The 17,539-nt window shown below is 41.4% G+C and overlaps 1 protein-coding gene across 3 annotated transcripts in view; it reads right to left on the reverse strand.

Moving 5' to 3' along the window:
* The window catches only part of RTN1 (reticulon 1), a 131,864-nt gene that overhangs the window by 7,964 nt on the left and 106,361 nt on the right, over nucleotides 1-17,539 (reverse strand). For 2 of the 3 annotated variants that reach the window (XM_075843590.1, XM_075843591.1), the window contains one exon: nucleotides 118-325. In XM_075843590.1, coding sequence (XP_075699705.1) covers nucleotides 118-325 — 208 coding nt within the window. Of the gene's footprint in view, nucleotides 1-117; nucleotides 326-11,791; nucleotides 12,008-17,539 lie in introns of those variants that run through there. The other variant, XM_075843592.1, reaches the window with a different exon arrangement.

Here is a 17,539-nt window from a genome sequence, read left to right on the forward strand (position 1 = left end):
CCTCACTACTGTGCCTGTCAGTGAATGGGAATAACTTCTGGATCTTCTCAATACTATTGGTTTCACCGTTTGGTAGGGCATGCACTTGGCTTGGCAGATTGGTTAGAAACCACTTACTTGAATGGATGTCCTTCATCGGTTTTCTGTACAGCTTGTAAAACTGACTTGTAAATTCTGAAGCTGATTGTGGCTGAGAGGGCAGCAAGTGCTAGGTAGGCGATGACACTGACCACGCTGAATTGAGTCAATGAGAAAAGCATCAAAAGGACACTTCCAAAGACAATCCCAGTCTGCTTCACCTCTCGCCAGTATAATAAGTCTATAGCTGTAGAAGAAGAGCATAAGATAAGATAAGAATGGTGATACAAAATACCAGATTACAATATACGAAACAAGTAGTAGACAAATATTAATGCATCATGCTAAAGAAAAAAAGTTATAAAAAAGCACTGTACTTGGCTGTTTCCATCATTCTTATAGACTTTGAATGGAGAGTCGTGCGCATGCTCAACCGCCGCTCCATTCAAGCTCCTCATTCCTGCGGTCGAGCGGTGAGGAGGTCATGGTGGTTCGGGACCCCTGTTCTCACGACCGGTGGGGGTCCTAGCGGTGGAGCCCCCAGCCATCAGAAAGTTATCACCTACCTGTTGATAGGTGATAATTTATGATTTTGGGAAAACTCCTTTAATAGAGGGAGGTCTGTTGTCAGGACCCTTATCAATTAGCAGAGCAGTTAGGGGCTACAGAGCATTTCTCCCGACCTAGCACATTAATTTCAATGTGCACTATGTAATGCTTTATTTCCCCTGTGGAGATGCTGCAGTGGAATTAAATACTTACTTCTAGGTTCCCCTACAGATAACAGGTTATTGCTCGGGGTCCCAACAACGATCAGCTTACCCTTCTACCAAAAGGTATTGTCCAAAGAGTACAACCCTTTTAATATACCTGAGATTATGTAAACTCAGATTGCAATGTGTCCATCCTATTTATTCTTACAATTCACTTTGTACAGTATGTATTAGCTCTACTTTACTAAAAAGTACTTGAAATAAATACTTTCACGTATGGGTTCTCCAGTCTGTGATTTCATTTAAACATGTTGAAAAATGACATTATTGTGGCCCAGGTGGTACAACCACCACTGATGACCTTCAAAATATGACCTGTAAATTTAGGCTGTAAAAAAATCACGTGCTATAGTTGCCTATAGAGGTACAATAATCACAAATGCTTGTCATTGAGTCACTTTTTACCCCCATCATACCCCCCCCCCTTCCATTTTGGTAAACCAAGACTTTTGCCAAATTAAAGCCCCCCCCCCTCTACTTCTAAACTAGGACTGAGGCATCTCTTACTTTAGACATGGGCCAGTTGTCTTGGAAGCCAAATTAAAACACCCTTCCATCAATGAATTTAGGGAGGATCACTTTTCCACATCTGTGTTTTTCCTCAGTAATAGTATGTATGTTAATATGGGGACATTTTCACATTTTAATCCTAGTCTTTTTGTAATTCGCTGTATGCATTATTAGCAAATAAAAAGACAAGTGGCTGCTATGGTTGACTGTGAATCTGCATATTGCCAGTAAATGTTATTGAATTGGAGATGAAACATAATTCTGGCACATGCACAGTGTCTTATGTTCCATACACGTGACATTTTTTACATTTTTTTTATGATTAAAAGGCATTTTCCATTTTTCAAAGGCAAATCATTAGTCCTGCAGAGAGAAAATGCATTTCTTATATGTAGGCGTTTTGTTCCACAGACAATTTTCCTACTTACTGTAATTTTCATGCAAAGATCATACACCTTGTGTTTAGTACCTGTATGCAGTGATCTTAAATTCATTTTAACCCATTATCTTGAGAAGGACAACCATGAAATGTGTTTAGGAGCACAGCTGTTTCTAAGGGCTCATTCAGACAAACGTGAATAACGTCCGTGTGCTGCGCAGGAAAATCACGCGCTACACACGTACCCATTGATTTCAATGGGGCCGTTCACACATGGAGGAGTGTGTCCGTTGCGTAAAACTCACTGCATGTCCTATATTGGTGCGTTTTTCACGCACCTATCGCCCATTGAAGTTAATGGGTGCGTGACAATCACGCACAGCACATCCGTGTGCTGTGCGTAATTTAAGCATCAACTCAATCGAAAATACTTTTTTAAAAAAAGATGTGCTTTGCAAGTGCGTGAATAATGCATGCCACTCACAAAGCACACTGATGCATAACGGACCAGATTCACACGCGTTTTTCACGCGCGTGAATCTGATACGCTCGTGTGAAGGTAGCCTAAGGCTTCGTTGACATCTGCGTCAGGGCACCGTCCATGGGTTCCGTCTGACCTTTCAGTCAGGGGAACACATGAACGGAACCCGGACTGATACAAACGTAAACCATAGGTTTCCGTTTGCATCACCATTGATTTCAATGGTGACGAATCCGATGCAAATGGTTTCCGTGTGTACGTATTGTGTAAGGGTTCCGTTGTTTTGGCGGAATAAATAGCGCAGTCGACTACGGTATTGATACCGTCAAATCAACGGAACCCTTACACAACTGAGACAAACGGAAACCATTTGCATCGGATCCATCACCATTGAAAATCAATGGTGTTGCAAACGGAAACCTATGGTTTCCGTTTGTATGAGTCAGGGTTCTGTTCATGGGTTCCCCTGACGCAAAGCTCAGACGGAACCCTTTAGTGGAGTCCCAACGCAGATGTGAACGAAGCCTAAAAAGTCCAGTTTAAAAAAGGAATTTAGACGTAATAAGAGGATAAGTCTATGACAAAACCATGCTTCACCATTCATAGAAATTACTAGGGAAGATACCTTTAAATTAGTGAATCTATAAGTGATAAAGATTAGATAGTGGAGTCCTAAATGGGAGAGGGGACAAAGTGAGCGCTCCACCTACCTGTCAGCCCTCTCTGATTCAGTCATAAGTGTTAAGAGAGCTCATGTGTCAGCAATACCATGGTCAACGAGAGTCTTGGGTCTACTGACTAGCGAGGAGGCTGCAGTAAGATGATGCCCATGTTATTTTTATAGACCGCACATCTAAATTTAGCTCCTAAATTCACACTTTTGTGTCTATATAGTAGGTGCAATCATTTTTTAAGGGCATCTTGCAGATTTGTCGTTTTTGTAACATTTTACATGATTAACCATATTAGGGTAGATGTACCATAGAGGGGGGTCCCCTGGAGGAACCAGGGGTTCCCCTTGGTCAGCCAATTACTTGCATGAGCACCAGTTAGTGCCACATTTGTCCTGCAGTGGCCATTTCAGTAGGAATGTGCGGCCGTCCGCAACCACCCCGGCATGCATAACTCGGTGTAGGTTTTAGTTGGAGGGTCCATGGAGATCTACTGATCACTTAGGGTCTTGATTTAGAGGAGGAGTTATCCAGATTAACCCCTTTAAGTTGGATAATGCAAACAACTAGAAATGCAGTTGCTTATACAAAGCCTTATTGGCTACTAAGATGGCAGTTTCCAGAGAGATAAACAGAAGATTACCATAAAAAAAGTTGTTTACCTTAGCGGCCATTTTAAAATCACTGGCGCTAACCAAATTCATGTATCCTTAGTAGAACTTCACTTTTGAGTAAACTTATCCAGTATTTACTGAACTATTGAAACAACTATATTCTAATACGATATAAGTAACAATAATAATAACAAACAATAATCGGCCATGAGGGCATTGGGGCAATATTCCAGATTTTCGCTCCCTCATTCTAACATTTACATTTTTGGACCTTCTCTCGCCATAAAATGGGCCAGTCTGTTGGCAGTCAGAAAGAAAGTGACCAACAATGGTCGTCTGTGAAGAGATACAGTCCGAATATTGTTTTTCACAAACGATTATCTCAGTTCTATGGACCGCTTCAAAGTGTATGTTCACCTTTATATCTATATATCAACCTTAAAATGGTATTTATTCTACACAAAAATGAATCTGAGAAAAATGTATATACAATGCTACGCTACTTTTTATGTACAATATTTCTATACGTCAAATGAAATGTTATAATGGTGTTCAGATGGACATGTGCTTTAAAGGGTTATCCAGGATTTTAAAATGTATGGCCTACTCTTAGGATAGACAATCAATATCAGATCAGTGGTGGTCCGACACTCGTACGAGCCCCTTAAAACAATTGATTGGCGGCGGTGCCGTGAGTCGGACCCCACGGATCTAATATTAAAAACCCGGATAACTCCTTTAAGAGTAAGGCTTGTACAGCACATTTTCATGGCCAGATGTTAATTTAAAGTCTATAGTGTTTTTTTGTATTTTTGTAGTGTTTTGGGGTTGAGTGGCATTTTTATGAAATAAGCAGCATGGTAGGTATAGTGATTTTTTTCTGCCGTTTATCTCCATAATTTATCGCTATAGAACCTTAAAAAGGCAAGGAAAAATGCATGTACAAAATGATACAAATGAAAAAACGCCATAAAAAGGAATATTACATTAAATAAATGCTGGCGTTTTTACATGTGTTTTTACATGCAGTTCAAAACGCGAGACAAAACCCCTGTGTAAAGGAGGCCTAAGAGAAAAGAGTGCAGCCAAATCTATAGGCCGCAGTAATGGCCACTTCCGTGGCCTCCTCTCCATTCATACCCTCCCTGGATGGCCGTTGGATGATCCCCGTTTTCGAGATAGGTGCAGGTCCCACAGCTGGGACCCACCACTGTCAGACATTTATGGCATATCCCGTGGATATGCCCTAAATGTCTCAGGTGGGAATAACCATTAAAGTGACTGTTGGTGTCAACTGTTGGGGTCTGTCTGCCCCATATAAGGAGACCTATACTACAAATGATGTATAATAGTTGGGGGCGCTGTTACAGATTTTGCAATGGGGCCTAGAAGCTTCATTTTACACCTCTGCTATACACATTACCCTTCTAAATGCTGATCGTCATTTATGGTGTGACAAGTCATTATGTTAATGGCCGGCGTTAGGCCTCATGCACACGGGCACTGATCCTGTATGGTGGCACACGAAGTGCGTATAGTTCTGTATTATGTTCGAAAAGTCCCTCTGTGTGCTGCACTGTGTTCTCCCCCAACAGAAGAGAATAGCTGCAGATTCATATGAAACTTCTGTGTAGGTACAGTATGGGCCCATGGCAATAAACACAGATCTGTAATACAGCGGTATGCATTAGTCCTAAAGCGGATTATCCACACATAACAGCGAACGGAAATCTTGAAGTTTTAAAAGTTGTTGAAAAGAATCTTTGTTCTTAAAGTTTCTGAGAAAGCAGAGGATTACCATGGCACAGCACAAAAACAAACATTACCATGGTAATCTTTTGCCTACTCTAAACTAGAAGCAGACCGCTTTCTTCCTAAAGACCCTACAGTTTCCTAATGTTTCTAAACTTATACCTGCCCCAGTGCTTTTCTATAAGACTATTTATCGACAAAGTGCATTGGATGGTCTTTGGGGGAAATATTAGTGGGTGCCAACACTCCTCTATTCTCCTATATTACATTTCCACTAGAGTTCATCATTGCAGACTAAAAATTGGGATGTTAACCCCCTAAAGTAGTATTGGCCAAAACCAGACAGTAAAGGTCATATGTATTTATTGCGGTGCAACCTTACTATTTATAGAGGGAACACGGTAAGGGTATGTTCACACGACCTCTTTTCAGACGTAATGGAGGCGTTTTACGCCTCGAATTACGCCTGAAAAGACGGCTCCAATACGTCGGCAAACATCTGCCTATTGCTTGCAATAGGTTTTACGATGTTCTGTGCAGACGAGCTGTCATTTTACGCGTCGCTGTCAAAAGACGGCGCGTAAAATTACGGCCGCGGCAAAGAAGTGCAGGACACTTCTTGGGACGTAATTGGAGCCGTTTTTCATTGACTCCAATGAAAACCAGCTCCAATTACGTCCGTAAAAGACGCCGTGAAAAACGCGAGTACATGCAAAAACGTCTGCAATTCAGGAGCTGGTTTCTCCTAAAAACAGCTCCGTAATTTCAGACGTATTTGGCGTTGTCGTGTGCACATACCCTAATTGTGAATAACCCTCCGTAATCTACCACCAATCTTACAGGTGTCTACTGCACAAGTGACTTGTCAAGTAAATATATCAAATTGGAAAGAATTTTATTAGGAAATGGGTTTGATTACTAGGAATACTACTTCAATAGAAACAAAATAGTGGAATCCGCCTTTAATTTCCATAAATCTATTCAGTTTGAAATAGCCTTATATTTGGGATTATGGAAAGGCCATAGGGGTGGCTGAAAAGTCAAGAAATTCTTGATGTTACAAGAGTGAGTTGTGTAGGCTGATCTTATATTACGATGACATGATTAATGATCTGACTGTATAAAACAAAGGTTGACAATTATAATTATGTTTTTGGGACTAAATTGATTAGTTCTGGCTAATGAAAAAAATCTTCCAATCGCAGCATTTAGATACCACATAAGATATGTTTTTGAATGATTTGGGCAATTTTCTTCATCAAAAATTCCTCAAATTGTTATCAATATCTTTCAATGTATGCCCTTTTAATGAACAGTCCCAATAGTAAAAGATATCTTAATGTTCAGGTGTGTAGCTATAAGGGGTGCAGAGGTAGCAGTCACAACTGGGCCCGGTGCCTTAGGGGGCCCAAAGACCCCAGTATTAAAAATGGCACATGGTAGGTGTGAGGCCTTGTTACAGATGTTGTACTGGGGCCAAGGATCTTCAAGTTATGCCTCTATCAGTTGGGGGGTAAAGGTGAAGGTGGTCATACTTTTTAGATAGATCCTATTTGGAAGTGGCTTGTTTGAAATCCAACATGCCGTATCTTTCTTTCCCCTGACATCTGCCATCGGAGAGAGATGGGAGACCGCCATATACATTAGATAGTGTGTACACTTACTGCAGACTTTCATCTACGGGCCTGTTCACATCTGCGTTGGAGACTCCGTTTGGGGACACCATTACCAAAACCCGACGGAACCCATTAAAGTCAATGGATTCCATGGGGTGCCGATAGTATCCGTCATGTAATGGAACCGGCGCTTCCGGTATTTCTGTTGTTCTGCTCCTCTGACAGAGCAGAACAACGGAAGCACCAACACAGATGTGAACAGGCCATAATGTGTGTGGCCACACATTGGCCAGCTTTACTTATCAACTATAGGTTGCTAGACTGAGCTAGACTGTAGATGTTCTAATATTTTTATGTATATATATAGATAGCATGCTATAATATAACAAACAAATGTACAGGATTTATTTGTATTCACATTTTACTAAATATACCACATAATAAAGTTATACAAACTCCTATTTAGTGTTGTCTGGGGGTAGTGTTATTTGCAGGCAGTAACGTCACATGACCTTGATAATTTGATGTAATTCGGAAGTGATGTCACATGGTATGACTGCTATTTTGGTGCAACGTGGATATAATACTATCTGATCAGAGAATAGTGATAAAACGCAGGCCTCTGAGGATTCCAGTAATATCACATAAAAATAGTATTTTATATATGTTATTATAGTCTGAAGAGCCATTTTGAAACTGAATACGGATTTGGCTTATTGCAGATAGGTTTTTATCAGGTAGTACATACGGTAGTTGCCACATGTCCTTAATCACCATCGACCTGAATACTGTGTGTGTGTATATATATATATATATATATATATGTATATATGTATTATATATATACACTACCGTTCAAAAGTTTGGGGTCACCCAGACAATTTTGTGTTTTCCATGAAAACTCACACTTATATTTATCAAATTCGTTGCAAAATGACTAGAAAATATAGTCAAGACATTGACAAGGTTAGAAATAATGATTTTTATTTGAAATAATAATTTTCTCCTTCAAACTTTGCTTTCGTCAAAGAATGCTCCATTTGCAGCAATTACAGCATTGCAGACCTTTGGCATTCTAGCTGTTAATTTGCTGAGGTAATCGGGAGAAATTTCACCCCATGCTTCCAGAAGCCCCTCCCACAAGTTGGATTGGCTTGATGGGCACTTCTTGCGTACCATACGGTCAAGCTGCTCCCACAACAGCTCTATGGGGTTGAGATCTGGTGACTGCGCTGGCCACTCCATTACAGATAGAATACCAGCTGCCTGCTTCTTCCCTAAATAGTTCTTGCATAATTTGGAGGTGTGCTTTGGGTCATTGTCCTGTTGTAGGATGAAATTGGCTCCAATCAAGCGCTGTCCACAGGGTATGGCATGGCGTTGCAAAATGGAGTGCTAGCCTTCCTTATTCAAAATCCCTTTTACCTTGTACAAATCTCCCACTTTACCAGCACCAAAGCAACCCCAGACCATCACATTACCTCCACCATGCTTGACAGATGGCGTCAGGCACTCTTCCAGCATCTTTTCAGTTGTTCTGCGTCTCACAAATGTTCTTCTGTGTGATCCAAACACCTCAAACTTCGATTCGTCTGTCCATAACACTTTTTTCCAATCTTCCTCTGTCCAATGTCTGTGTGCTTTTGCCCATATTAATCTTTTCCTTTTATTAGCCAGTCTCAGATATGGCCTTTTCTTTGCCACTCTGCCCAGAAGGCCAGCATCCCGGAGTCGCCTCTTCACTGTAGACGTTGACACTGGCGTTTTGCGGGTACTATTTAATGAAGCTGACAGTTGAGGACCTGTGAGGCGTCTATTTCTCAAACTAGAGACTCTAATGTACTTGTCTTGTTGCTCAGTTGTGCAGCGGGGCCTCCCACTTCCCTTTCTACTCTGGTTAGAGCCTGTTTGTGCTGTCCTCTGAAGGAAGTAGTACACACCTTTGTAGGAAATCTTCAGTTTCTTGGCAATTTCTCACATGGAATAGCCTTCATTTCTAAGAACAAGAATAGACTGTCGAGTTTCACATGAAAGCTCTCTTTTTCTAGCCATTTTGAGAGTTTAATCGAACCCACAAATGTAATGCTCCAGATTCCCAACTAGCTCAAAGGAAGGTCAGTTTTATAGCTCCTCTAAACAGCAAAACTGTTTACAGCGGTGCTAACCTAATTGCACAAGGGGTTTCAAGTGTTTTCTAATCATCCATTAGCCTTCTAACACAGTTAGCAAACACAATGTACCATTAGAACACTGGAGTGATGGTTGCTGGAAATGGGCCTCTATAGACCTATGTAGATATTGCATTAAAAACCAGACGTTTGCAGCTAGAATAGTCATTTAGCACATTAACAATGTATAGAGAGTATTTCTGATTAATTTAATGTTATCTTCATTGAAAAAAACTGTGCTTTTCTTTCAAAAATAAGGAAATTTCAAAGTGACCCTAAACTTTTGAACGGTAGTGTATATAATTTTTTATTTTATTTTTTTCTCCAATAAAGTACAACTATACCATCCAATGCATTGTTTTCTGCATGGTAGATGTATGCCTAACCATCAATTTATATCCCTTGGACGTTATACGGGAACCACAAGTTTATGCTGCCAGTTCAAACCCTGGACCTTTTGGCTACTCTAAAGCCAGGATCACACACATAGTTTTGATGCAGTTTTTGTAGCAGATTTTGGCTTCAAAAAGGAAGGAGAGGTATGAAGAAAATTCCTGTGTGTGGCTCAAAAAACAAAGCCAAAAATTGCATCAAAAACGTGTGTTTGATCCAGGCCTAAGGCTATGTTCACACTTCACGATGTGTTGCAGATTTGGATGCAGATTTTTGAGCCAAAGTCAGAAGTGGATCCAGGAGGAGGGAGAAGTATACGTTTTTCTTTATACTTCACATTCTATTAAAAACCACTTTGGCTGTGAATCAAAAATCTGCAACAAATCGCGATGTGTGAACATAACCTTACTTTTAGTCCCGCTTGATCTTTGCTGCAGTACACAGGGATTGTAGCTGTACAAATGCACACTGAAGCAAAAGGCCAATAGACATATATAAGGACTGACAAGGTTATATATATATATATATATATATATATATATATATATATATATATATATACACATACATACATACAAGCTTTTGGGAAACAGGATACCTTAGAACAGCACAAAAGCCAAGAATTTCATACTATTGATTTATTATCCTCATAGGACTCGTAGCTCAGCTTTCCTTCAACTGGGGCAAAAATTCAGTTCACTACCCTTGTCCTGTATATAAATACCTTGGCCAAGGCAGAGTGGCTTGGCGGCGCCTCCCCTGGGCAATGCCCCCTAGCTATGCCCCTGGGACTGTAAATGATCTAATATAAATCACCACAAACATAGCAATAAATATACAAACACACACGTACAAGATACAAGTTATGTGCAAAATTTACACGATTTACATAGTGAAATACACCAAATTATATTAGATAATTCCATTTATTACTAACAGATTCCGTATTACTCCCATGTTTTATGTAAAACCTCTTTGTAAGAAGCCACATGGAGGATATCAAGGTCCTAAATGTGTAGTGAGACTATGGGTACGTATATGTGGCGCTATAGTACGTCCTAAAAAAGCAGAGGCCGAATCATAATGACATAATGAATGCAGTAAATACGTAAAAGGAAGTGCAACTAATCAATCTAGAGATTTTTATTTTATACATATATATATATATATATATATATATGTCTATCCATAAATTGCATTGACCCTTGCTTCTATCCACAGATGACGGGGCCTTCCAGGCATCATTTTGCCTTGGGTTAGGCCTCTGCAGCAGTTAAAGGGTAAATTTGCTTTATCACTACAGGATGGGGATGAGAATGAGTTTTGTAACCATGGTTACCAATGACTTGAAGCCGCCATTCAAAGCATAAAACCCTATATTTCTTATGACAAAATGTTATATTTCTCATTATGGTGTATATATATATATATATATATATATATATATATATATATATATATATATAGATAGTTTTCCACTGTACACGTACATAATGCATCTGATTCTTTTTTTACCTATTTTGACCCGAATTTTTACATTCATACACACAGGTTAATACCCAACGTTCAGTCCTTGATAATGAATAAAACATTCATTGCCAAGCTGGCAGCAGAGCTAGGCACTGATTCTCCAGCACAACAAAGGATGCAAGCAAGACGTGATCCTAAAAAATATGGCTGAACAGAGCGGAGAAGCTTCTCAAGCCACACCCAGATCTAATATTAACAATCATTTCCCTCAATTAAATCTGCAGATCCGTCTAAAATCAGTATTATTAGTGCAATCCTCACACAGCGGAGAACAGATCCCAATACTATATCATTGTACCGAAATATTTTATTCCCTATCCTTATATAGGAACAGAATTCGAAGGTCATCCGATATTATCCATCTTCATTAATACCGACAACATGTCTATAGTCTGGGCTAAAATAGGATTTCTTTGTGTATCTGGCAGACAAGGATATTACAATGGGCGTGCCCCCCCCCCCCCCTGGAAGGGAGTCCCTTTAATATAAGCCCAGGCCATTGTTTCTCCCGAATAAATACGGTATTTTCTAGAATATTGAAATGAAATTCCATGCATCCATACAATGAATGAATCAGGACAGACCGATAGAGCACACAAGATATACTACAATCTCTGAATATTCCGCCCATACACAATAATAGAATGTAATAAAATGATACAATGCAATTAAAATCACCGATAGGATGCAAAATATACATATGGATAAGATAACGGAAAAAAAAAAAAAGATGAAGGGAACAAAATGGTTGTATTGGTGGCTCAGACGTGCGGCTCTGTCTGTCATTGTTTGTACCATGCACGAATGATGATTGTGTCATTATTACCCTGGCATTTCCAGTTGCTCCAAAAACATTCGATCCTGGTGGAGTCGGCGCTGGCCTGCATTGCTGTGGGGCTCAGAGGGTCACTAGGGCGTTCTTCAGAGGCACAGTATTGTCGCTACAGCATTCCAAAGCATGAATAGGTGAGGGTATCAGAGTCGCTCACATGCACTAGCTACAGACTGATGCTCTAAGCAGAACGGAGAGAGAGAGAAGGGGGAGGGCGGACTGTAGACGCTGCAGTCCTCACTGCAGCAAATCAGCATGGTGATGTGATGGCCTTGGGGATGTATCATTAGAAAAGGGATGCACAGTTGCCTTTGAACTGAAAAGCATTTGCTTAGAAGCTTTACGGCATCAAAATCCATCATAGACAGAGGTTTTGCATCACGGATGAGACAGTATATCCCTCTTATCCATTTATAGAAATGATACAGACATGTAACAATCCACGTTCTGATGTAACGTCTCTTTGTTGGATATTTCACCCCAAAAAAAATAAAAAATATTTTACTGAATCTTCTGCGCTTTCATCTATATATAAAAATCTAATATTCCATCTAACATCTGATGGTCGGTCTTTATATAACTGTTACTTCCCTGTTGCTACTGTGATTTTCACTAATAAAAATGAAATTTTTAATTCACTTTATTATTGAAAGATACATTTTATATTTTTAATGTCAATTTTTTTTTTTTAACATCAGATAATACAAATTTTATAGTGCGTCAGTTTAAAGGGGTTTTCTTCTTATAGGGGTTGTACCAGAATAGACAATTATCACCTATCCACAGGATAGGTGATAACTGCCTGATCGCTAGGGGCACCACTGCTGATCGCTGGGGGCCCCATCGCACCGATCGCTAGAATGGTGGTCCCAATTGGACCCAGTTCCTCCTCGCTGGTTGACCACAGTGAGGACTTTGAGTGGCGTGGCGGTCCAGTACACACACTGACGATTCATTCAAAGTTTTTGGGAATGACAGAAACAGCCTAAAATAGTACTCGGCTGTTTCGGTCAGTCCCATAGACATTGAATGGAGCAGCAGGTGCGCGGACGACTGCCATCCCATCCTCTATATTCACAATCAGCGGGCGTCCCATCGTTAGGTCCCCCAGCGATCAGACAATTATATAATTGTTAATTCTGGTACAACCCCTTCAATTGACTTTAAAGGAATGTCAACCAGACATGTCCTATAAATTTAATCTCAGAGGGCCCGGTAGATAGGACCCCGTCCTAAGATTCAGTGGAGAGGTGACAGCGCACAGGGTCGGACTGGTCCACCAGAGTATCAAAAGATCCTCGAGGTCCATGCTCTAAGACAATAATAGGGACCCTAATACAACAAAGCAGAAGACAGCCCCATTTAGACTCAACATATTTAAAGAGGTTCTGTCACCACATTATAAGTGGCATATCTCCTACATAAGGAGATCGGCGCTATAATGTAGGTGACAGCAGTGCTTTTTATGTAGAAAAATGATCTATTTTCACCGCGTTAGGAGCGATTTTAGCTTTATGCTAATTCGTTTCTTAATGCCCAACTGGGCGTGTTTTTACTTTAGACCAAGTGGGCGTTGTACAGAGGAGTGTATGACGCTGACCAATCAGTGACCAATCAACGTCATAAACTCCTCCCCATTCATTTACTCAGCGCATAGGGATCCTGCTAGATCAGTATGTGCTGTCTTATACTGACACATTAACATTACTGAAGTGTTTAGACAGTGAATAGACATTCCTTCCAGCCAGCACGGGATGTCTATTCACAATCCCGACACTTCGTTAACGTTTCTTTGGTACTTACAGCAGAGCAAGCGTAATCTCATGAGATCATGCTGTAAATGACAGGTCACAGCGAGATTACGCTTGCTCTGCTGTAAGTACCACAGGAACGTTAACGAAGTGTCGGGATTGTGAATAGACATCCCGTCCTGGCTGGAAGGAATGTATATTCACTGTCTAAACACTACAGTAACGTTAATGTGTCAGTATAAGACAGCACATACTGATCTAGCAGGATCCCTATGCGCTGACTAAATGAATGGGGAGATGTAATGGCAGGAAGGAGGTGAAGGGAAAGTGAGCCCTAATCTACCCACCGCCCTGTCCCTGCCTACTTGCAACGACCCGCCCTAGGCGACGGGGTACAACTGGGCGGCGGTCCCTACGCTGTCTAAGTGCACGGGAGAACAAACAGGGAACACGCAAGGGAAGGGGCAGTAGCCACGGAACGCCGCGAGGAAACGGAGCGGTGAATGAGTAGTCAGGACCAGGATGAAGTGGAGTATACCAAAGAGAGCACGGAGAAGGAAGCAAGCCAGGGGCAAAGCAAAGCAGGTTAAGCGGAACTGCAGCAAGGCAGAAGCACGGCAGAAGCAGGCTGGAGCAAGCAGCAGTGAGGCCAGGAATCCAGAAGAATTACAAGCACTGAGGAAGAGAACACGGCAGGTAATAAAGGACAGGGGGCGGAGCTAACTCCGACTGACCAGGCCGCGATAGGCTCTCCCACTCCTGAGCCTGCCACCCTGGTTGGTGGGAGATGGTGTCAGTCGAACAGGTCTGGCCTCAGGTGTGGATTGATTAATCCCAGGAGTATACCTAGACGTAGTACCTGGCAGATCCCTAACAGGAGAAGTGTATGACGCTGATTGGTCACTGATTGGTCAGCGTCATTGTAGTGATGGGGGTAGGGAAACGGACAAGTGAGCCCTAATCTACCCGCCACTCTGTCCCTGCCTACTTGCAACGACCCGCCCTAGGCGACGGGGTACAACTGGGCGGCGGTCCCTACGCTCAGTAAGTGCACGAGACAAACAGACAAGGGTACACAAAGCTAAGGGAAATGGGGCAGTTGCCCACGGCAACACCCTGAGCAACATGACTGGTGAACGAGCTGAGTTAAACCAGGAGTGAACGAGGTACCAAACGCAGAGCAGGAGAGTAGTCAGTAAGCCAGGGTCAGTATGGAGCAGAATCAAATAGTTAGAAGCTGTAGCTGGGCCCGGAAACCACACGAGAAGAATCACAAGCAAAGGAGGAACAGGAAAGGCAGGTATAAATAGACAGAGGGCGGGAGCTAGCTCCGTCTGGCCAGGCTGCGATAGGCTCTCCCACTCCTAAGCCTGCCATCCTGAGTGGTGGAAGACGGAGTCAGTCCCAGAGACACAGACTCAGGTGCAGACTGATTACCTATGGGCGTATACACAGAAGTTGTGCCTGGCAGATCCTTTACAGTCATACACTCCTCTGTACAACGCCCACTTGGTCTAAAGTAAAAACACGCCCAGTTGGGCATTAAGAACGTAATTAGCATAAAGCTCATAACGTGGTAAAAAATAGATCGTTTTTCTAAATAAAAAGCATCACTGTCACCTACATTATAGCGCCAATCTCCTTATGTAGGAGATAGGCCACTTATAATGTAGTGACAGAGCCTCTTTAAACTTCTTGATGATATATACTGCTTGTGCAATAATAACAAACATGTTCTATATGGATGGAGGGTGGGCTCTAAGAATAATTTTCTCTGGTGTGGCTAAGGAACCCCAATTTGATGCTGTCAGTGCATGCCTGGTTCTTCACACAGGTGACGATATTTGACTTTATACATAATATTTAGTTTTCTTTCTACATTCATTTAGTAAAGGTTCGATCTAATAACAATGAATATTAATACATTGAAATACAAATTTTCCCCAAAAAATAAACAAATTATTATTATATTAAAATAATACTAGAAGTAGGTCCAAGATAAGCAGGTTTTAGACATCCTGTCATCAATTACTAATATTTAGTGTAGTGCTCTATAGAATAGGTAAAACAAAGGGAGATTCTGCAGGACCCTATGCCGAAATCACTCTTAATACTGTTCCTTTGAAGTACTGGACTATAAGCTCAGCCATGACTTACTTTATGTGACCTACTCACCAAACACCCAAAATTCATAGGGCTATACCTACTAAATTGCACCTAGTTTGATGCATAGTACATCTAATGATCCAGACAAGAACAGTTTAGGTAGCACTAAAGCCGGATTCACACGAACGTGTGCGTTTTGCGCGCGCAAAAGATACTTAACAGCTCCGTGTGTCAGACGCGTATGATGCGCTGCTGCGTGATTTTCGCGCAGCCGCCATCATTATGACACTCTGTTTGGATATTTGTAAACAGAAAAGCACGTGGTGCTTTTCTGTTTTCATTCATACTTTTTACTGCTGTTGCGCAAATCACGCTTGTCCCACGGAAGTGCTTCCGTGTGCTGCGCGTGATTTTCAAGCACCCATTGACTTCAATGGGTGCGTGATGCGCGAACAACGCACAAATATCGGAAATGTCGTGAGTTTTACGCAGCTGACACACGCTGCGTGAAACTCACGGACAGTCTGCACGGCCCCATAGACTAACATAGGTCCGTGCGAGGTGCGTGAATATCACGCGCGTTACACGTTCGTCTAAATAAGCCCTTAATCTGGTTCAGGGAAGCTGTACAAGCAGCAATCTTAATGCCCGTATTAATTTAACCCTTCATGAGAATCTTGCAAATGTCCCTGTCTCATAAGAATCAAAACAGCATTGACATCTGACATTGACCTTCTCAAAACTATGAGGACCTACATCGTCTGTATATGTTCTCTCTGAATTGTAAAGTGCTGCGGAATATGTTGGCGCTATATAAATAAAGATTATTATTGAACATAGTGTTAAATGTGATCGGACAATGACCGCCACTGTCTGCTGTGCTGCAGCTTAATCCGTCCTGTCTGCCGTGCTGGGGCTTTGTTCTATCTGTTCAGTTCTCCTCACCTGTCTTTGTCTCCCTATATTGTAATATTTCCTTGTCTGTTTTACCTTTTTTTTTCAAATTATCTTGGTCTTATTACGTGGAGAACTGTGCGCATTGAAGAACCGATCACCGCATCCATCTAAAAGGGCAAGAGGGTAATAAAGGTGAAGTGCAATCTTAGTCCTGAAATGGTATCATGGTCCAGCGGATAGATATTGATGCCAGTTATGGGCTTAACCATGATATGTATGTCACAACCTACTGGTAATACTTATGTTCTATTTACTTGCCCTAATAGACCAGAACAATGATCAGTGACTGTAGTTTAGCTGTATCGTCTAATGGAAATTTGAGGTATTCTGAAATCCAACTCTTGTCTCACTAGGATCCTTCCCCCATGCTTTAAACTGCAGCTCAGCTTGTTATGACTGGATGTTGTGTAACACAAGTCTCATCTCATTAAGTCTCAGTCAGTGCAATGATTAGTGATTTCCAGTAATTACAGCAAGTTCAGAAAATCGTCAGTGAGAAAAAGGAGGATGTTTGCAACATATATACTGAAGAATTAAAGGGGTTTTCTAGGCTTTCGTCTTTTTTATCTAGACCTCTTATTCATAAGGAATAATAGGGCTTTCCCAATACATGTTATAAAAAAATATGACCTCCCTCCCTCCGATGACCACTGACCTGAGAACCACTGTATGTAAACATTTCAGTGGCGCTGGGGTCCGTATCCGCCCACCCCCTCCCTTGCTGTCCGTTCAATGAGCAAATTGTAAAATGTCTTTTGTGTTGTCCTTTCTGTGTTGGTCTTTTTAGCAAACCTTCCAACTGTTCTGGACTCAGCGGGACAGTCCCGGGCAGCTGGTGATATGTCCTCAGGACGCAGATACAATTGAATCCAATGGTGAAGCAAATTTTTTTTCCATGTTAATCAACACTTCTAACCCCGAACAACCC

This window comes from Rhinoderma darwinii, chromosome 12 (assembly GCF_050947455.1).
Source record: "Rhinoderma darwinii isolate aRhiDar2 chromosome 12, aRhiDar2.hap1, whole genome shotgun sequence".
Taxonomy (NCBI): Eukaryota; Metazoa; Chordata; class Amphibia; order Anura; family Rhinodermatidae; genus Rhinoderma; species Rhinoderma darwinii.